Source organism: Geotrypetes seraphini, chromosome 6, assembly GCF_902459505.1.
Source record: "Geotrypetes seraphini chromosome 6, aGeoSer1.1, whole genome shotgun sequence".
Lineage (NCBI taxonomy): Eukaryota > Metazoa > Chordata > Amphibia > Gymnophiona > Dermophiidae > Geotrypetes > Geotrypetes seraphini.
This window is the reverse complement of record NC_047089.1, coordinates 116,295,274-116,316,632: the sequence shown is the minus strand read 5'-3', so window position 1 is coordinate 116,316,632 and position 21,359 is coordinate 116,295,274. Positions and strand designations below refer to the sequence as shown.

The 21,359-nt window shown below is 47.4% G+C and overlaps 1 protein-coding gene across 4 annotated transcripts in view; it reads left to right on the top strand.

Annotated features, from left to right (window-relative positions):
• TUBGCP5 (tubulin gamma complex associated protein 5) overlaps positions 1–21,359 on the top strand; it is a 1,496,334-nt gene that overhangs the window by 525,316 nt on the left and 949,659 nt on the right. For all 4 annotated transcript variants that reach the window (XM_033947661.1, XM_033947658.1, XM_033947659.1 and 1 more), the window contains one exon: positions 8,130–8,376. In XM_033947661.1, coding sequence (XP_033803552.1) covers positions 8,130–8,376 — 247 coding nt within the window. The remainder of the gene's footprint in view (positions 1–8,129; positions 8,377–21,359) is intronic.

Here is a 21,359-nt window from a genome sequence, read left to right as displayed (position 1 = left end):
CTTCTAAGTCGGGGACTTCGGAGGTTTCTTCGAGGCACCTTCCTCGCTCTGACCCGAAGCTTCCCTCTTCTATCTCTTTGAGGCATTCGAGGTTGAGGACTCTTCCCTCGAGATCTTTACTTCGAGATGTTTCTCCTCTGCCTTCGAGACATTCCACTCCTCAGACTCCGAGAACATCTCCATTGAGGAGCCTGAAAAGGAAACATTCCTTTACTCCGCCACAAACTGGTAGTGGGGCTTCTTCGGTGACAGTATGGGTGGACTCAGAGCCGGTGTCCCAATATTCACATGAGGCTTCACCTTATTCTGTAGCTCCTCGCTCCAGGTCTGCCTCTCCTGAGGAAGCTTCTTCTTCCAAATCATCTTTCTTTGCCAAGTTTGTCTATGACATGGGGCAAGCTCTTCATTTAGATTTACATTCAGATTCCAAGTATACCCAGGAATATTTGGCAGACATGGAGCTCCCACATCCTCCTAAAGAGACTTTGAGGCTGCCCATGACACCAGTACTCAAACAGACCTTTATCAGAAATATGGAGACACCTTATTCAGTTGCAGCTATTCCATCAAAGCTAGAATCATGCTACCGTACTGTACCCTGTAAGGGATTTGAGAAATCACAACTTTCCCATCAATCCTTGGTGGTGAATCCTCTCTTAAGAAGGCCCACCCTTCTAAAGTGTCTGCAACTGTCCCTCCTGGTCGTGAAGGACGTACTATGGACAAATTTGATCGTAGACTGTACCAAAATTCTATGATGGCGAACAGGATCCTGAATTACAATTATGTCTTTACATCCTATTTTAACCATTTTTTTAAATTGTTCCCATCCTTTTATCCAGACTTGTCCAAGCACCGTCTGTCTGAGTTTAAACAAATCCTTCAAACTCTTTCCCAGTTGAGGCTTTTTATGTTGCAGGCATCTTATGATGCTTTTGAGCTTTCTTCGAGAGTGTCTGCTTTTGCTGTACCTATGCTTCGCCTTGCCTGGCTTCGCATAGTAGACATGGATCCTAATTTGCAAGACCGTCTTGCCAACTTACCTTGCCAAGGGAATGAGTTGTTCGACGACTCGATTGAAGCTGCTACCAAAAGATTCTCAGAGCATGAACGCTCTTTTGCGTCGTTGATCAGGTCTAAGCCCAAACCACCTACTGCTCGGGGGTATAAACTACCTGCCCGTCGTTATCCCATGAAGACCACTCCAGCCTTTTCTAGACCTCCTCCTCGACGTCCTCAGCAACAACAATGCTCTCAGAAACCTCAGACGCCTGCTGTCACCAAGCCGGCTCCATCTTTTTGACGTTCCGGCCTTGAGCATTCCATCCTTCCTGCAGAATTCCCCTCTGCCCGTTGGAGGTCGTCTGTCCCTGTTTTCATCTCATTGGGAAACTATTACATTGGACCTCTGGGTACTGACAACTATCCGCGAGGGATACACTCTGCGCCTGCTTCAGGTGCCCCCAGATCACCCTCCAAGAGAGTGTCATTCCAGTCCCTCTCAACTCCCCCTTCTTCTTCAAGAGGCTCAAGCTCTACTTCGCCTCCGAGCAGTGGAGGAGATTCCTGCTTCTCAACACAATCTAGGGTTCTACTCCAGGTATTTCCTGGTACCCAAGAAGACGGGGGATTTGTGACCCATTCTGGATCTTCGAGCCCTCAACAATTTTCTAGTCAAAGAGAAATTTTGCATGCTCTCACTTCCGATCCTATACTCCCTCATGGATCAGGGGGATTGGATGTGCTCACTGGATCTCAAAGAGGCTTATACTCATATCCCTGTGCACCCCACTTTTCGCAAATATCTCAGGTTCAAGGTGGGGAACCTTCACCTTCAATACAGGGTTCTCCCCTTCGGCTTGGCAGCCCCCCCAGGGTATTCACCAAATGTCTCGTCGTAGTGGCTGCAGCCCTGCGCTCTCAAGGGCTTCAGGTGTTTCCTTATCTGGACGATTGGCTGACCAAAGCACCTTCTCTTCAAGGAGTTGTGACAGTGACCCTTCAGACTATTTCTTTTCTTCAGAGTGGGGTTCCAAATCAACTTTCCCAAATCCCAGTTGGTTCCAACTCAGTCGCTCCGGTTTATTGGCGCGATTCTGGATTCTGTCAACATGCGGGCGTTCCTTCCTTTGGATCGTCAGGACACCCTCTTTCGACTGTGCCGGCAAGTGTCTTCCCTTTCGACACTCTCTGCCCGTCAGATGATGGTTCTGCTCGGTCACATGGCATCCACGGTTCATGTGACCCCCCCTGGCCAGACTTCACCTCCGCATTCCTCAGTGGACCCTAGCGTCTCAATGGCAACAAGCATTGGACCCGCCTTCACGTCATATAATGGTGACTCCTTTGTTCAAGAACTCTCTCCGCTGGTGGATGCTCTCTTCCAATCTTTCCAGAGGTTTGAGGTTTCACAACCTTCCTCATCAGAAAGTACTCACGACGGATTCGTCCACCTACGCATGGGGAGCCCACATAGATGGTCTCCATACTCAAGGGTTGTGGACGTCAATAGATCATCGGTGTCATATCAATCTGTTGGAACTCAGAGCGATTTTCCTTGTTCTCAAAGCTTTTCTTCATCTTCTTCACGACCAGGTGGTACTGGTTCGGACAGACAATCAAGTGGCCATGTATTATGTCAACAAACAGGGAGGGACGGGATCTCACTCTCTTTGTCAGGAAGCTCTCAGGTTGTGGCAATGGGCGATTTCTCACATCTTTCTCAGAGCTGTGTACATACAGGGTCAACAGAACTGTCTAGCAGACAAATTGAGCCGTCTGCTGCAACCTCACGAGTGGACACTTAATTCTACAACGCTTCATCCGGTGTTTCTTCGCTGGGGGACTCCTCAGATAGACCTTTTTGCGTCGCCCAGCAACTTCAAATTACCTCTGTTCTGCTCCCGCATTTTCTCGCCTCATCGTCTCGAGGCAGATGCCTTTCTTCTCGACTGGAGGGGCCAGTTTCTTTATGCCTTCCCTCCATTTCCTCTGATTCTCAAGACTCTTGTCAAACTGAAGACGGAACGGGCCACTATGATTGTAATAGCTCCTCGATGGCCCAGACAACCGTGGTACTCCCTTCTACTTCAACTCAGTGTCAGGGAGCCTCTACTTCTACCGGTTTTCCTTTCTCTGCTCACTCAGAGTCAAGGGTCCTTGCTTCATCCCAATCTGCGGTCTCTACACTTGACAGCTTGGTACCTTTCTATATAACAGACTCTTCTCAATTTTCTCGGTCTGTTCAGGATGTTTTTCTTGCTTCCAGGAAACCATCCACTCGTCAATGTTATGGTCAGAACTGGACTAGATTTTCTTCCTGGTGTTCCACTCGTCAGCTTCTTCCACGATCATCCTCCTTGGCGTCAGTCTTAGATTATTTGCTTCACTTGTCCCAGTCGGGCCTTCAATCTACTTCTATTCGAGTTCATCTCAGTGCTATTGCTGCTTTTCATCAGCCTCTGGATGGGAAACCTCTCTCTGCACATCCAATGGTTTCCCGCTTTATGAAGGAGCTTTTTAATCTTCATCCACCTCTTAAACCGCCTCCTGTGGTTTGGGATCTTAATGTTATTTTGGCTCAACTGATGAAACCTCCCTTTGAACATCTTGACAAGGCTCATCTCAAGTATCTTACTTGGAAAGCTGTATTCCTGATCGCACTCACTTCTGCTCGACGAGTTAGTGAGCTGCAAGCTTTAGTCTCGGACCCACCTTTCACGGTTTTTCACCATGATAAGGTGGTTCTTCGTACACATCCGAAATTCTTACCTAAGGTGGTGTTGGAATTTCATATTAATCAGTCTATTGTTCTGCCAGTCTTTTTTCCTAAGCCGCATTCTCATCCTGGTGAGGCGGCACTTCATACTTTGGACTGTAAACGGGCATTGGCGTTTTATCTTCAACGCACTCAACCTCACAGAACATCTCCTCAACTCTTCATCTCTTTTGATCCAAATAGACTGGGATGTCGTATCTCGAAGCGTACCCTCTCCAACTGGATGGCTGCTTGCATCTCTTTCTGCTATGCTCAGGCTGGTCTTCCTCTACAAGGTCGAGTGACGGGCCACAAAGTTCGAGCTATGGTAGCATCTGTAGCATTCCTCAGATCAACTCCCATTGAGGAAATCTGCAAGGCTGCCACTTGGTCCTCGGTTCATATTTTCACTTCTCGTTACTGTCTGGATACTTTCTCCAGGAGGGATGGCCATTTTGGCCAATCTGTTTTGCAGAATCTTTTTTCTTAAATTGCCAACTTCCCTCCATCCCTTTTTACTTAGCTCGGAGGTCACCCATGTGTGGGAATATGCTGCCTGCTTGTCCTGGGATAAAGCACAGTTACTTACCGTAACGGTTGTTATCCAGGGACAGCAGGCAGATATTCCCACAACCCTCCCTCCTCCCCTGGTTGGCTTCTTGGCTTGGTATCTGAACTGAGGATCCTCACAGGAGATGCGCCCCCTAGTTCGGGCGGGAAGGCACGCGCGCATGCGCGGTGCAGCACTCGAAAGCTCGAGATCTTCAAGCAAGTTTGCTTTCGAGGCTGTCCGCTGCGGGGCTCCGTCGGTGACGTCACCCATGTGTGGGAATATCTGCCTGCTGTCCCTGGATAACAACCGTTACGGTAAGTAATTGTGCTTTTTGGTTGTTAAACACCAGTCCATTTGAAGAGGGAACCTTCTCTGAGAGACAAGGGAGGGAATGTTTCTGGACTAATGCTGGTAAATGAACTGGGTAACTCACCAAGAGTACTGGCTCCATAAGAATATTACTGGCTCATTCTCCAGGCTTTTTGAAAATGCTTCCATAGCTTTTCAGTGATTTTGGTTACTCTAGCATGTTAGTTGGACCGAGCTTTGTTTTAAGAAACATAACATAAGAAACGCCTTCACCGGATCAGACTTTGGGTCCATCTAGTCCTGCAACCCGCACACGCGGAGGCCAAACTAAGTGCTCCCTGATGGAGACCTTGATTACCCGCATCCCTCAATGTGATTTGCAAGAAGGTGTGCATCCAACTTGCGCTTGAATCCCAGAATGGTAGACTCCGTCACAACCTCCTCCGGGAGAGCATTCCAAGCGTCCACCACTCGATGTGCGAAACAGAATTTCCTGACATTTGTCCTGGGCCTGTTGCCCCTCAATTTCAGTCCATGACCTCTTGTCCGAGTCACATTTATAAAGATGTTAAAGAGCACGGGTCCAAGCACCGAGCCCTGCGGCACCCCACTGGTGACGCTCTTCCAGTCCGAGTATTGTCCATTTACCCCCACTCTATGTTTCCTGTGCTCCAGCCAGTTTTTAATCCTTATGAGTATTTCACCCTCGATTCCATGGCTCGCAATTTTCTGAAGTAGTTGATCATGTGGAACCTTGTCGAACACCATCTGAAAATCCAGATATACAATGTCGACCGGCTTGCCCTTGTCTATCTGCCTGTTTAATCCCTCGAAGAAGTGCAGCAAGTTTGTCAAATAAGATCTGCCTTTGCTGAAACCATGCTGGCTGGTCCTCATCAGACCGTGTCCGTCAAGGTGATCAATGATGCGGTCCTTTATCAGCGCCTCTACCATCTCCCCGGTACTGAGGTTAGACTCACCGGTCTGTAGTTTCCCGGATCTCCCCTCAAATTTTTCTTGAAGATCGGCGTAACATTCTCCACCTTTCCAGTCTTTCGGAATCTTTCCCAATTTGATTGACAGATTGGCTAATAGTTGAAGCAGTTCAGCTATAGTCCCTTTCAGTTCCTTGATGACCCTCGGATGGATGCCATCCGGTCCCGGGGATTTATCACTCTTAAGCCTGTCGATCCGCCTATATACCTCTTCTAGACTGACCATCAACCCTGTCAGTGTCCTGTCTTCATTTCCAGCATATAAGCTGATGTGTTCTGGTATGCTGTGTATATCCTCTTCGGTAAATACAGATGCAAAAAATGTGTTCAGTTTGTCGACGATTGCTTTGTCCTCCTTTAGCACTCCCTTTATTCCATGGTCATCCAACAGTCCCCACCGTTTCCTTCGCGGGTTGTTTTCCCTTAATATATCGAAAGAACAGCTTGAAGTTTTTCGCCTCCTTGGCTATTTTTTCTTTGTAGTCTCTTTTGGCCCCTTTTACCGCCTTATGGCACCTGCATTGATGTTGTTTGTGCTTATTCCAGTTTTCGTCCATTCTTGACCTTTTCCATTCCTTAAACAAAAGTTTTCTTGTCTCTGATCGCTTCCTTCACCTCTACAGTGAGCTATGCCGGTTCCTTGTTCTTTTTCCTCTTGGATCCCTTCTTGATTTGCGGTATATATAGATTTTGCGCCTTGGTGACTGTGGCGTTAAAAAGGGACCAAGCTTGCTCTAGCATTTTTACAGTGCTTTTCCTCTTCTTAATCTTCTTCCCCAGCATGAGTCTCATCCCTTCGGAATTCCCTTTTCGGAAGTTCAGTGTTATGGTCGTCGTTCTGGACCGATGTGTCGCCCCTGCGTCAAAGTCGAAGCGGATCATGTTGTGGTAGCTGTTTCCTAGCATCATTTCTACTTCTCGGTCCTCGCAGTCCATTTAGAATTAAGTCCAGAATTGCATTTCCTCTTGTATTTTCCTTGACAAGTTGTTCCAGGAAGCAATCATCTATTCTACAGAATTCAGGAACTTGGTCTCCCTAGCGCAGCTGGAAGTGCCTAGGTTCCAGTCTATCCCTGGATAGTTGAAGTCACTGTGTTGCCTCCTTTGCAGTTGCGTTTAATCTCATCCATCAATTTCTTTGGACTGCCCTGGGGGTCGGTAGTAGATGCCAATCTTAGTTTCCAGTCCATTTGTTCCCGGAATTTTGATCCTTAGAGACTAACTTATCTGTCTGTTGTGGCAAGTTCTCTCCAGTAGATTCAATTCCCTCTTTGATGTATATGGCAATGCCCTTACCTTTTTGAGCCACTTTGTCTCTACGGTATAGTTTGTATCCCAGTAGCACAGTGTCCCAGACATTTTCCTCAGTCCACCATGTTTACGTGATGCCGATGATGTCCACGTTATCTTTTTGTGCCATAGCTTCTAATTCACCCACCTTATTCCTTAGGCTCCTTGCGTTCGTGTATATACACTTGAGTTTGCGGCCTGTTCCTTTCTTGCATTTCCTTCCCTCTTCTGTCCCTTTTGATCTGTCTTGCCTGTGATCCGATGAGTCTTCCCTTCTATCTTCCTGCACGGTATCCTCCGAGTATACCGCTTCCTGAACCATCGACTCTCTCGGTTGACTGTCATCTTTCCTCTTCTTCCTAGTTTAAAATGTTCTCAACTTCTCTCTTGATGTTGCTTGCAAGTAGCTTTGTTCCGTCTCTGCTGAGGTGGAGTCTGTCCTCCCTGAAAAGCTTGCTCTTCCCCCAGAACGTCGTCCAATTGTGCACGAAGTGTTATCCTTCTTCCTCACCTCAGCGCCGCATCCACGTGTTGACTGCTTGCAGCTCCATCTGCCTCTTCTCATCAGCCCTGGGTACCGGAGGATCTCCGAGAATGCTATCCTCTGCGTTTTGGTCTTCAGCTTCCTTCCTAGCATCCGGAATTGGTCCTTCAGTAATAATAATAATAACTTAATTTTTGTATACCGCAATACCACGAGCAGTTCAGAGCGGTTTACAGAGGAAGAGACTGTACAAAGACAGCAATGTTACAGAGAAAAATTTCTAGTTACATTAGTCTGACTGCTGCATTTTGCATTCATTGTAATCGTCGCATATTCTTTTGTGAAATTGCTAAATAGGCGATGTTACAGTAATCAAGTTGACTCAGTACGAGGGATTGTACCAGAATTCTGAATGCTGACATATCAAAATATGCTTTAATGGATCGAAGTTTCCAGAGAGTGAAAAACCCTTTCTGATTAAAGAGTCTACTTGGTCTTTCATGGTTAGGCATTGATCCAGTGTTACACCCAATACCTTCATAGTAGTCTTCATAGAAGTTGTAGGTGCTAACCTTTCGAGTGGACTCTCTTTTTAACTTATTATAAAAAAATAAAAATCATCTTAAACTGCCTATTTGATAGATTTAGATGAGTGACACAAGGGACTTATATTCTTTAAACATTTTTATGATGATATAATTTTGTTAGATACTAGTAATTATAAAATATATTTTCTTGCAGAACTGTTTAAGGTCTGTGCTGGAGCAGATAGCAGCATATGGACAAGTAGTCTTCAGATTGCAGAAATTCATTGATGAAGTCACATGCCAAAGTTCAGAAAGTACAATGCATGGAGCTCTTCTTACTGCCAGAAAACCTGCTGAACATCAGTTTAGAACCTACCAAGCTTTCATGTGGGCCTTATACAAATACTTTATTAGCTTCAAACAGGAACTAACAGAAATCGAGGATTGTATCATCAACAAAGGTAAGGAGAAGTTCTTTAGTTGAAAAAAATGAAATTTCTTCTTGCGCAGACAATATAGGAAAGAGGTATCTTTCCTTTCTGCAGAACCTACATCAGTTGTTCAAACCAACAGTTTTTGTTGCAGGTCCTTGACCTACAGTTAATGCATTATTAATCATGATTTAAAAAATTGCAATAACAAAAAGTAATCATATTGGAGCATCTCTTGTCTCCTCCACATATCTCTTCTACTCTCTTCCATTTCCTAGCCATGATTTAAAATCAATCCCTTCTCCCCCTTAGCTGTGTACCTTAAAGGTGGTCTTCTGTTGGTCCCTGGTTGTGGCAACATTGCACATTTGCTGCCTGTGGCCTGCTCCAAAGCTTTCCATTTGTCCAGTCCCACCCATGCAGAAATAGGAAATATCAGAGGATGCAGGACAGACCAGAGAGATAGCTTTGAAGAAGGCCACAGTTAGCACTTCCATCAGGGCAGGATTAATTCTTCGAGGGCCCCTAGACACACAAGTACACTGAGCCTCCTAGCTCCGCCCACGCCCCACCCCGCCCCCATTTATTTACTTGTTTTCTTATTTACTTCTTTATTTCCACTTGTATTTCTTTTTTCCTTTTATTATAAAATTCAAAACAAACAACAAAGATTACCATACCAGTGCCAGTGCACAGTTTTAGTTCTATGCAAGCCCCAAACATCTCTGAACAAATCCCCCTTCCCACCTACTTGCCCAGAACTTTAACTCTTAACCTTTCCATACACATAAAAAAAATGTTCAAATGCATTATAAAGTAGTAATACTATCCGAAACATAAGTCTATATTAATAACCAAGTGTCATCCAACTTTAACCCATAAGTATGTATAAAAAACCAAATCTGTATCTTCTCTGGTTTGTTCTACTCCATGTATGTTAATTTGTAACAAAACAGCAAGGCAAGCGGTCCACCAAAGAATCCAACGTGGAACAAAAGATCGGCAGAAAATAAGGAGATTCAAATCAGGTTTATTCATGGTGCTCCCAGGAACCATATCTGATGCATTTCTCCAAACAAGACTGGTCAATTCTAACAGAAAACCATGTCTTTCATACACACAGGACACAGAACCTCCCTCACCCAGTATGGAATAAGTAATCACAAACTAAACTCTCTCCCCCATTTTTTTACAAAAGCACAGAAGAGGTTTTTAGCAGAGGTTTTTAGCAGGTGGGCTGAATGTTCTGCGCTGTTCTGATGATCATAGGAATTCTATGACCATCGGAGCAGTGCAGAGAACATAAGAAAAACATAAGAAGTTGCCCCCGCTGAGTCAGACCAGAGGTCCATCCTGCTCAGCGGTCCGCTCCCGCGGCGGCCCATCAGGCCTAGTGCCTGAACAGTGGTCCCTGATTAATTTTGTAACTTACCTCTAATCCCATCCCTATAATCTACCTATACTCTTATCTGCATTTAGAATGCTGGCTTGTGTAACAAACCGAAGGAACGGTACAATTTAGGGCAGGGGTGTCAAAGTCCCTCCTTGAGGGCCACAATCCAGTCGAGTTTTTAGGATTTCCCCAATGAATATGCATGAGATCTAGTAGCATACAATGAAAGCAGTGCATGCAAATAGATCTCATGCATATTCATTTTGGAAATCCTGAAAACTCAACTGGATTGCGGCCCTCGAGGTTTAGGGGTAAAGAAACAGTGGTGCATATCCACCAATACTGAACAAAATATAAAGATAGCAGATGTAAATTTGAAAAAAGAGAAATAACAAATCACTTTACAGATTAACAAATAAAAATATCTATAATAATATAATATAATAATAATTGCTATTCAAAAAGGGCATTATAATAAATTTAAAAAGATCTGGGGGCCATTGATGATTTACTGTAATGAGTAGACACCATTTTCTATTGAAAGTATGTTTGCAAATGGGGGAGGAGAGTGAATTAAAGTTTTACTATAGGTTTAATCAATAGTAAAGAATATTTATATTTGTATATTTTTGATTGAATGCTAAAGGAAAAGGGTGGGAAGGGAATAAATTTATTTGATGTTATACTAGAAAGAAATTCAAGTGATGTATTTAATTTTAAATGTTTTATTATTTGTACACTTGTTGTAAGATTAAAAAAATGAATAAAGAATTAAAAAAAAACCCAAATAAAACAAAAATATGGATAATAAGATAATACCTTTTTATTGGACTAATACATTTTTAAATTAGCTTTCAGAGGACAAGCCCTCTTTCCTTAGCTCAGTAAAGTACGAGTACTGCTGTTATAGTAACTTGTCCTGATCTGAGGAAGGATAATTTTGTCTCTGAAAGTTAGTCAAAAATGTATTAAAATTAATCCAATAAAATGATCACCGTATTTCCATTTTCTGTTTATAAACATTTATCAACACAGCTACAATACTACTTTATCCTAAAGCAAAACATTTAAAAATATAATTTTTTTTCTACCTTTGTCATCTTGATTTTCATATAGGCTCTCTTATCAGCTGAATTATATGTTTGGATATTCCGATTTGCACTAGAGTTCTCCATAGTTTATTGTAATCCACACAGTCAAAAGCTTTGCTGTAGTCTATAAAGCAAGGGTATAGGGGTTTTGGGTATTCTTTACTTTTCTTTAGTATTCATCTAACATTGGACTAGGCCTCGAGCACGAGTTGATGGCACCTAACAACCTTTGTCGCTTTCCTCATCTGGTCATTTTCTTCCATCCATCCACTGTCTGCCTCTTCCAGAAACTGTCTACCAACCCCCTTCAATCTTGCCATTTCTCCTCCTGCCCTTCCCCACCCCCTTGGGCTGGCATCCATCTTCCCTCTGTTCCTCTCATGGTCTGGCATCTCTCTCCTTCCATCTCCCTCTCTCTTCTCATTTCCTCCACTCAGATTTGATATTTATCCCAGGACAAGCAGGCATGATATTCTCACATGTGGGTGACGTCATCTACGGAGCCCCGACGTGGACAGCTTTTCAAGCAAACTTGATTGAAGATTCAAGTTTGCTGTGTTGCACCACGCATGTGTGCCTTCCTGCTCCACTAGAGGGCGCATCCCCTCCTCATGGTCTCCAGTTCGTTTTCTTCCGCAGAGCCACGAAGTCCTGTACTTTTTTGTCTCTGCCCAAAGTGCCTTCTAGCACCGCGGCTTTCTTGTTTTTTGAGCGGAGAGTCGCTGTGCGCGTGTGATTTATTATTTTCTTGTCTTTTTCTCTTTCTTCGCGATTTTTTGACCGCCCGGGGGCTCCCGGGTTGTCACGGCCGCGCTGCCTCAATTGGCCGCGGCCGGGTTCTTTCACTATATGTCCCGGCCTTTGACCGGGTTTAAAAAGTGCACCCGGTGCGAGTGTCTCCTTTCGCTAACAGACCCGCATCGTTGGTGCATTCGGTGCTTGGGGGCCGATCATCCCACCGAGTCCTGCCACCGGTGTGCTACCTTTCAGCACCGGGCCCTCTGTCGGCGCAAGGCTCGTATGGCAGATCTTTTTGCCGTCGATCAGCCCTCGACCTCGGCCTCAGCTCCGGCCTTGACCTCGGCCTCGGGTACCTCGGCCCCACCTCGAGACTCGACTCCGAAGACCTCGGGTTTGCTGAAGTCCTCGGCTCCGGGTAAGTCCCCTCTTCCTCCAGCAGGTTCCACGCTGGCTAAGAAGCCAGCCTTGGGGACGCCGGCCGGGCATGGTGGGAGTTCCCTGCCTGTGGCCCCGGCGAAGTCCTCCAAGCCCTCAGGACGTGCCTCCACCTCAAGGGAATACTCTGCATCGAGGTCGCCCTCGGTGGAGTGCACTGGGGCCTCGGACATGCCATCGATGCTGTCCGTGCCGGTCTTCCAGGACATGCTCCGGGCGATGATCTCGTCGGAGCTGTCCGCTGGGCTGGCCCACCTGCAACCGACCTCGACCTCGCGTGCGCCGGACCAGCCTGAGCCTCGCATCGAGGCGCCTGGAGGCAAGGTGCGCCGGTCTCGACGCCTTTCGTCATCCTCAGACTCTTCACCCCGGGCCTCGAGGCGTTCTTCCCCGACGGGGCTCCGCGGGGCAAAGCGCCGCTCGAGTCACGCCAAGACCTCGGGCAGGTCCAAGAAGGCCCGAAGTTCTCCTCCGAAGCGGGGTCGCTCCCCGACTTCGCGTGCTGGAGGACCGCTGAGGGTTTCCGAGTTGTCTCTGACTAACCCTCGGCTCTTACTTACTCCCCCTCGGTCCGGGGCTCCGGTCCGAGGTTCGAGGCTTTCGCCGAGGGAGTTCAGGGATCGGTCTCCGACCCGTCATCAGTCGGTGCCGCGTACCCCGGGGTCGTCTCCAAGGGGCTCCTCGAGGCGACGGAGGTCCTCGACCCCGGAGCGTTCCTTGTGTGCCTCCAGGGGATCCGAGCGAGTTATGGACCGGGAGCCTCGTTACTCTAGGAAGGCTTCCCCTTCCTTTTCTGCGCCGAGGCGGTCTCGCTCGGGGTCGCTGCTCGAGGCTCAGGGTTCATCCCGGCCATCCTTTACCGGGTTCGTCCAGGACATGGGCCGGGAGCTTGACCTCGACCTCCAATCGCATTCTCGGTTTTCCAAGGAGTATCTAGTGGAGCTGGATATGCCGTCTCCACCTAGAGAATCCCTCAGGCTGCCGTTGAACCCTGTGCTCCGGCAAACCTTTATTAGAAACCTGGAGACTCCCTATAAGGTGATGGCTGTCCTCTCTAAGATGGAGTCGAAGTATCGCACGGTTCCTTGCCCGGGGTTTGAGCACCCGCAGTTGTCCCACTAGTCATTGCAGGTGGAATCGTCTTTAAAAAAATCTCACCCCTCCCGGGTTTCAGCGGCGGTCCCTCCGGGGCGCGAGGGGCGGACCGTTGATAAGTTCGGCCGCAGGCTATATCAAAATTCTATGATGGCCTCTAGGGTGCTCAACTATGCCTTTACCTTCACGTCTTATCTTAAACACCTGATTGGACTGTTGGCGGCTTTCCAGGCGGACTTGCCGGCCTCCCGCCGTGGGGCGTTTGGCCTGCTCCTGGAGGATTTTACCAACCTGTGGCTCCATCTCTTCCATGCGGCATATGATGGCTTTGAGCTGTCATCCAGGGTCTCTGCCTTTGCCGTGGCCATGCGTCGGCTCGCTTGGCTGCGCCTGGTCGACATGGACCCGAATCTCCAAGATCGATTGGCGAACCTCCCCTGTGTGGGCAAGGAGTTGTTCGATGACACCATTGAGGCGGCTACGAAACGCCTTTCGGAACACGAGAAGTCGTTTGCTGCACTGGTCAGGCCAAAACCGAAGCCGTCCATGTCGAGACCCTTCCGGGCTCCTCCGCGCCTCTATCCACAAAAGTCTACACCGGCTTTTTCATGGCCTCCACCTCGGCATCAGCAGGCACACCCTAGGGCCTTACCAAAGTCCCAACCGGCTGCTGCTGCCAAGCCGTCCCTGTCTTTTTGACGGGATGAGCGGATGGGGGCGGGCCCCCTCCGCACAGCTGCCAGGCCTTCTTCCCATCGGGGGCCGTCTCAGAGCCTTCTACCCCCTTTGGGCAGCCATCACGTCGGAAGCATGGGTCCTGGGCGTGATATCCTCCGGTTACTCGCTCAACTTTTGGGAGCTTCCTCTCGACAGCCCTCCGAGCGCGTGTCCTCCCAATTGGGCGCAGTTGTCCCTTCTTCTCTCGGAGGCTCGAGATCTTCTTCGCCTGCGGGCGGTGGAAGTGGTCCCCCCTGGTCAACGGGGGCGGGGGTTTTACTCCCATTACTTCTTGGTACCGAAAAAGACAGGGGACCTGCGCCCGATTCTGGACTTGAGACGCCTCAACAAATTCCTGGTGCGGGAAAGGTTTTGGATGCTTTCCCTTCCGATTCTTTATCCCTTGCTGGATGAGGGGGATTGGCTCTGCTCCCTCGATCAGAAGGAGGCCTACACTCATGTTCCGGTGCATCCTGCTTATCGCCGGTTTCTACGCTTCCAGGTGGGAGAGTACCATCTACAGTATCGGGTCCTCCCCTTTGGTCTGGCCTCGTCCCCTCGAGTCTTCACGAAGTGTCTCGTGGTGGTCGCAGCGGCCTTGCGGTCCCGGGGTCTTCAGGTATTTCCCTACCTGGACGACTGGTTGATCAAAGCACCATCCAGGGAGGGGATTATCTCAGCGACCCGACAGACTATTATCTTCTTTCAGAATTTGGGGTTCGAGATGAACTTTCCAAAATCCCTGCTGTGCCCCTCTCAGTCTTTGTAGTTCATTGGGGCCGTGCTGGACACAGTTCGCCTCCGTTCCTTCCTTCCTCCTCCTCGATTGGAGGCGCTGGTCAGTGTGAGTCAGCAGGTTTCGTGGCGGGACTCGGTCTCGACGAAACGCATTATGGCCCTGCTGGGTCATATGGCTTCTACCGTCCATGTCACACCGTTCGCTCAACTGCATCTGCGATGTATTATGTAAACAAGCAAGGGGGGGACGGGGTCCTGGTCCCTGTGTCAGGAGGCTCTTTGTCTCTGGGAGTGGGCGATTTCCCAAAACATCTTCGAGTGGTTTACATTCAGGGGGAGCGGAACTGTGGCGGACAAGCTCAGCCGCACGAGTGGTCACTTCACTCTTGGGTCTTGTGACAGGTGTTCGAGCGGTGGGGGACTCCTCAGATAGATCTGTTCGCCTCTCCCAACAATCACAAACTGCCTCTCTTTTGTTCATGGATGTACTCCCCGGATCGTCTCGAGGCCGACGCCTTCCTCCTCGATTGGGAGGGGAAGTTCCTCTACGCGTTTCCGCCTTTTCCTCTGATCCTGCGGACGCTTGTACATCTCAGATCTGTGCGGGCCACTCTGATTCTGATTGCTCCTCGATGGCCTCACCAGCCGTGGTTCTCCCTGCTTCTTCAACTCAGCGTCAGGGAGCCTCTGCTTCTGCCTGTTTTTCCCTCTCTGCTATCTCAGAGTCGGGGTTCTCTTTTGCATCCCAATCTTCAGTCCTTACATCTGACAGCTTGGTTCCTTTCCCCCTGACTTCTCCTCCTTTATCTCAGTCGGTCCGGGAGGTCTTGGAGGCTTCTCATAAAGTCTCGAATAGACTCTGCTACTCTCAGAAGTGGACCAGATTCTTGTCCTGGTGTTCCTTTCATCATCTGGATCCTGTGTTGGTTCCTGTGTCTTCAGTTCTGGAGTATTTGCTTCATTTGTCTCATTCCGGTCTGAAGACAACTTCTATTCGGGTGCACCTTAGTGCGATTGCTGCTTTCCATCGGCACCTTGAAGGAAAGTCCCTCTCCCTTCATCCTTTGGTTTCTCGTTTCATGAGGGGTCTCTTGAACGTCCATCCTCTTCTCAAGCCTACCCCTGTGGTTTGGGATCTTAATGTGGTTTTGGCTCAACTTATGAAACCTCCGTTTGAGCCTATGGATAAGCCTCATCTCAAGTTTCGAAGGTGATCACTTGCGCTCACTTCTGCTCGTCGAGTTAGTGAGCTGCAGGCCTTGGTGGCGGACCCGCCTTTTACTGTGTTCCATCATGACAAGGTGGTTCTCCGCACTCATCCTAAGTTCTTGCCTAAGGTGGTGTCTGATTTTCATCTCAATCAGTCCATTGTTCTTCTGGTGTTTTTTCCCCAAGCCCCACTCTCATCCTGGAGAGATGGCGCTTCACACTCTTGACTGTAAGAGGGCGTTGGCTTTTTATCTTCAACGCACTCAGTCTCATTGGACGGTTCCTCAGTTGTTTTTGTCCTTTGACCCTAATCGGTTGGGCCGCCCAGTTTCCAAGCGCACCTTGTCCAACTGGTTAGCTGCTTGTATTTCTTTTTGCTACGCTCAGGCTGGTCTCGCGCTGCATGGTCGAGTCACGGGGCATAAGGTCCGAGTGATGGCGGGCTCTGTAGCTTTCCTCAGGTCAACGCCTATCGAGCAGATTTGCAAGGCTGCCACTTGGTCTTCGGTTCATACTTTCACCTCTCACTACTGTCTGGATACTCTGTCCAGGAGCGACGGCCGGTTTGGCCAGTCGGTTTTGCGTAATCTGTTTTCTTAAATTGCCATCCTCCCACCTTCCCTTTTATTTTGGTTGGCTTGGAGGTCACCCACATGTGAGAATATCCTGCCTCCTTGTCCTGGGATAAAGCACAGTTACTTACCGTAACAGGTGTTATCCAGGGACAGCAGGCATTTTTCTCACAACCCGCCCTCCTCCCCGAGGTTGGCTTCTTTGCTGGTTATATGAACTGGAGACCACGAGGAGGGGATGCACCCTCTAGTGGAGCAGGAAGGAACATATGCGTGGTGCAGCACAGCAAACTTGAATCTTCAATCAAGTTTGCTTGAAAAGCTGTCCGCGTCGGGGCTCCGTAGATGACGTCACCCACATGTGAGAATATATGCCTGCTGTCCCTGGATAACACCTGTTACGGTAAGTAACTGTGCTTTCTGTCTCCTTCTCTCTTACACCCCCCATGCTCTGGCATATCTCTCTTCTCTATTTTCTGCTTCTGTCTAAATTAATTTCTCTCTTACTATTCAATCCTCAATTTCTCTCTTTTCACTGTGTCTACCCACAGATTACCACCCCTTTCCTTCACCCCTCCACTATCTCACTAACTCTCTTCTTCCCCCTCATCCATCATATGCCTTTTCTTTATCCACTCCTTCCATCCAGTATGTGTACTCTTTCTCCACTTCTATTCAGCATCTGCTCTCCCCTCTCCTGACATCCAACGGCTGCCCTCTTCTCTCTATCTCTTCTCCCCACTTCTATCATCTGCCCCTTCTCTGCTCTTCCTCCATTCCAATTCTATTGCGTTATCATGCCCCTCTCACCTCCTTACTGCTGCTGCTGCTTTCCCACATACTCCTGACGCTGAATGCACAAGTTCTCCCCACTTCCATCATCTGCCCCCTTCTCTCTCTCCCTTCTCCCATCTTCTGCCCTCTTCTCTCTCTCTCTCCCTAGTTGGCCCATCTCCCTCACCCTCACCTTTGCGGGTCACCTTTCCAATGTTTTCTTTGTCAAATGGGCCCCGGCATTGATGGCAAAATATTAACATGCAAGTAGTGCTTGACCCAAAGCTTCCCCTCTGATGCGAGCCACCAAGGCAGAAACAGGAAGCTGCATCAGAGGGGAAGCTTTGGTATGAGCACCGCTTGCAAGATAATACCGTGTTTTCCCCAAAAATAAGACATTGTCTTATATAAATTTTGGGTCCAAAAAACACACAGGGCTTATTTTCAGAGGATGTCTTATTTTTTTCATGTACAATGATCATCTCTCCCTTTCTCTCCTGCACCCCACTTCTTCCTCTTTCCTTTCTCTCCCCCACATGTGCAGCATCTTTCCTCTTCTCTCACCCATCCCCTTGTACCTTCCCTCTGCAGCATCTTTCTATCCCTCCCATCTCCCCCCGAAGCAGAAATCTTAAGCAGCATCTTTCTGTCCCTTCCTCCCATCCCCCCGAAGCAGAACTCTTGAGCAGCATCTTTCTATCCCTCCCTCCTTCCCATCCCCCTGCAGCAGAACCCTTGCACGACATTTTTCTATCCCTCCCTCCCCCCATGCAGTAGAACCCTTGAGCAGTATTTATCTATTCCCCCTGCGCCACACAGTTGAACCTCCACTTACCCTCCCACTGCAAGATGACCGACAAGCCTCCCTCTAGCAATGTCAGCAGGCAGCACTCTAAACAGGCAACTTCGCAGCCTTCTCCCACTGGGGCCTTTCGTGTGCCGTGTTGCTGATGACATCAGCGATGCAGCAGAAAGAATCACCGGCGGCAGAAGGTCACAAAGCAGCTTGTTTAGAGTGCTGCCTGCCGATGCTGCTGGAGGGAGGTTTATCAGTCGTCTCACGGTGGGAGGGTCGGCAGGGTTCGGATTGGAGGGTTAGCGGGGGTGGGGGGTGGGAATTCTGCTGCTGCTGCTGATGGCAGCGGCAAATCCAGCAATGCTGACATTACATTATATTACATTACATTTGTGATTTCTATTCCGCCTGTGCCTTGCGGTTCTAAGCGAATTACAATTAAAAGAGATCAGGACATTACCGAGAGAATTACATTACAACGATTTAAGTAAATTACATGTTGTGGTATAGAAATACAAGTATAAGATATCTGGATTTATCGATAGAATAACTTGACAGAGTTCAAGTAGTTACAAGGTTCAGTGGGGAAAACAATATAGGCAACTGAAGAAAGGTACCTAACTTTGAAGGAATCAGTTAAGTGGATACCTAAGGGAGATGCTTATTTAGGAAAAGGTTAAATGGATACCTAAGGGAGATGCTTATTTAGGAGTTTGGATATTTTTGGTAAATGAGGTTCAAGGGGATGACTAGTGTGTTATTTGCTGGGGAGAGTGCATGTGCGATTGGGGAGGGGAATATTAAGTAAGGACGTGTTTTTTGAAAAGAAATGTTTTGATTTCTTTCCGAAACACTTTGATGTCTGTTGTTTTGATCATCAGTTTGGTGATGGTGGGGTCAATTTTCGCTGCCTGAGTTGCTAGAAGGCTGTCGTAAAGTTTCTTACGTCGTTTACCATTATGAGGGGGGAAGGTGAAAAGATTCTGAGTTCTTCTTGATCTGGGTAGTCGGTAGCGGCAAAGACGGTTGTTCAGGTAATTGGGGGCCATACCATGGGTTACTTTGAAAAGTAAGCAGTAGAGTTTGAATTGAGTTCTTGCTTTTATCGGAAGCCAGTGATAGTCTACATAGGCGGGTGTGATGTGGTCGAATTTGCTGAGCGAGTAGATGAGTCTGATAGCTGTGTTCTGAATGGTCTGTAGTTGTTTTATCATAGTATTTGGGCAAGGTAGGTAGAGGCTGTTGCAGTAATCTAAGGAGCTGAGTATGAGGGATTGTACAATGATCTTGAAGTTTTCTTTGGAAAATAATTTTCTTATTTTTCTTAGGTTTCGCATGGTGAAGAATGCTTTTTTTATGGTTTTGTGTATTTGTGTTTGCATTGTGAAACCTCTGTCTAGGTGTGTTCCCAGAATTTTGAGAGTATTCTGTATTGGATATTTGATTGTGTTTACATCTAGTTCTGTTAGGGATGGTTTTTGTTCCTTCTCTAGTAGTAGGAATTTGGTTTTCTCCCACAAAGGTGAGGGAGATGGGCCTGTTAGGGGGAGAAATGCCCGGACCGTGAGGTTCCAAATGGCCCTAAAGCACCACACCAGCGGACCCCTCTGACATTTTCGGGCCCTAGGCACGTGCCTACGGGCCTACCCTTTAATCTGGCCCTGACTGCAACTACTGGGAACCAGCAAAAGGCCACCTTTTAAGGTAGACCAGCAGGGGAGAAGAATTGGGAGACAGATACCATATTATGTATTCTAATTTTTAACACACTTTTGACCTAATTGGCGAGGCATGCTGTTGGAAATATGTACAATAATTTAGGTTAATTTTTTAAAATTTTTATTTGAAGGTATTTTATACCAACCAGTAACAATTTAAAGGTACTTTTACATCAACCAGGAATACTGAAACACACTTTTATAAAAGTCATCTGCTTGAGAGATGAGCAGGAACATGAGAGGAAGAACTGACATTGGCGCGACGGCAAGTTGGGGGTTGCTGCTCACACCATAAACATTACATAGGAGTAGTATAATGGGTCCACTTCATGTCAAAATGATTGACAGCTGTCAAGATAAGGATTGACCAATCAGTGTTCACTTCCGGGTTAAGCCATGCTCACTCTCCGCCCACATCACGCCCACTCTCTGCCCAAACCCGCCCATGCCCTGCCAACACCCACTTTTGCCATAGTCCCGCCCATGCCACGCCCCCATGCCCGCCCATAGGAATGAATGGTGGTGGCCCTGCCCATGCCCTGTCCCACACCACAGCACCGGAAATGCACTTTCTGATGATGTCACCAGAAATGGGGGGCGTGTTTGACCCCGGAAATACACTTTCTGATTACGTAAGCGGAAATGGGAGTGCCTGCCCTACCGGAAGTGCACATTCTGATGACGTAGGCGGAAAAAGGATAAATTAAGCGCTGGAAATGCGTTTTTCTTACCATATCAGCGGAAACAGGGTAAATGAAGCTCCGGAAATGCACTTTTCTGATGAGACGGAAATGCATTTTCTGATGATGTTAGCAGAAACAGATTTAGTCGAACCCCCGGAAATGGTGTGGCCAGAAAAAAAGTGTCTTTATTTTAACAGCCTTTTAGTTAAAAGACAGGTTTTAAGATCTCATGGTTAGAGCAATGAACAAGCCGATCACAAAAGAAAAAAAGACATTTACAAATTCTTTCCTGTTTTTAAAAAAACAGATCCTAGGTTTTAAGAGCAGTGCAGAAACAACTTAGAAAAGGAAAAAGACCTGTAAAGTTGCATTTTTTTTTCTTTCCTGGTTTTATTAACAGATAGTACAAAACCTTAGTTAATAGCAGTGGGGATGGGCAACACCCAGATTGTCATGGTGACAGCTGATAAGCTGATTCATCCTTCTTGCAGCCCCTGATAAAGCCAAGAGGGGAGAGGGGGAGGTGTGTTTAAACCTGTCTGAACATGTCCCGGCCCCCTGGTATTGTCATAGTGATGTATGCCTTAGATCTTTAATAAACAGAAATAAAAAAGTTTTGAAAAAAACAGCCCACTGTCACCTAACTGTTACAAGGCTTTTAACTGTCACCTCTGTTAAAAGGCAGAGTTTTAAGACTTTTTTATTATTTAGAGCTAGGTTAACAGAGCTGATTGGGACAGGGTAGAGATGAAGGCATCTTTATTGAAGCATCTTTATTATGATCCAAATGCGGCAGGCAGCTATGGAGGCATTAACCCTCTACTTCAAGAGGCTAAAAAGTGCGATATTACAGTCCGGAGAAAAGATATGGTGGACTGGGTCACCGGTCAAAACGCATACAATTTACATAGACTTGCTAGAATCCATTTTAAAAGAAATAAAACAATGCTGTCAGAAGTTGACAGCCAATGGCAAAGTGACTTAGTCGACATGTTAGCCTTTGCTCGTTAAAACACCGGTTACAAATACATCTTAATGGTAATAGATATTG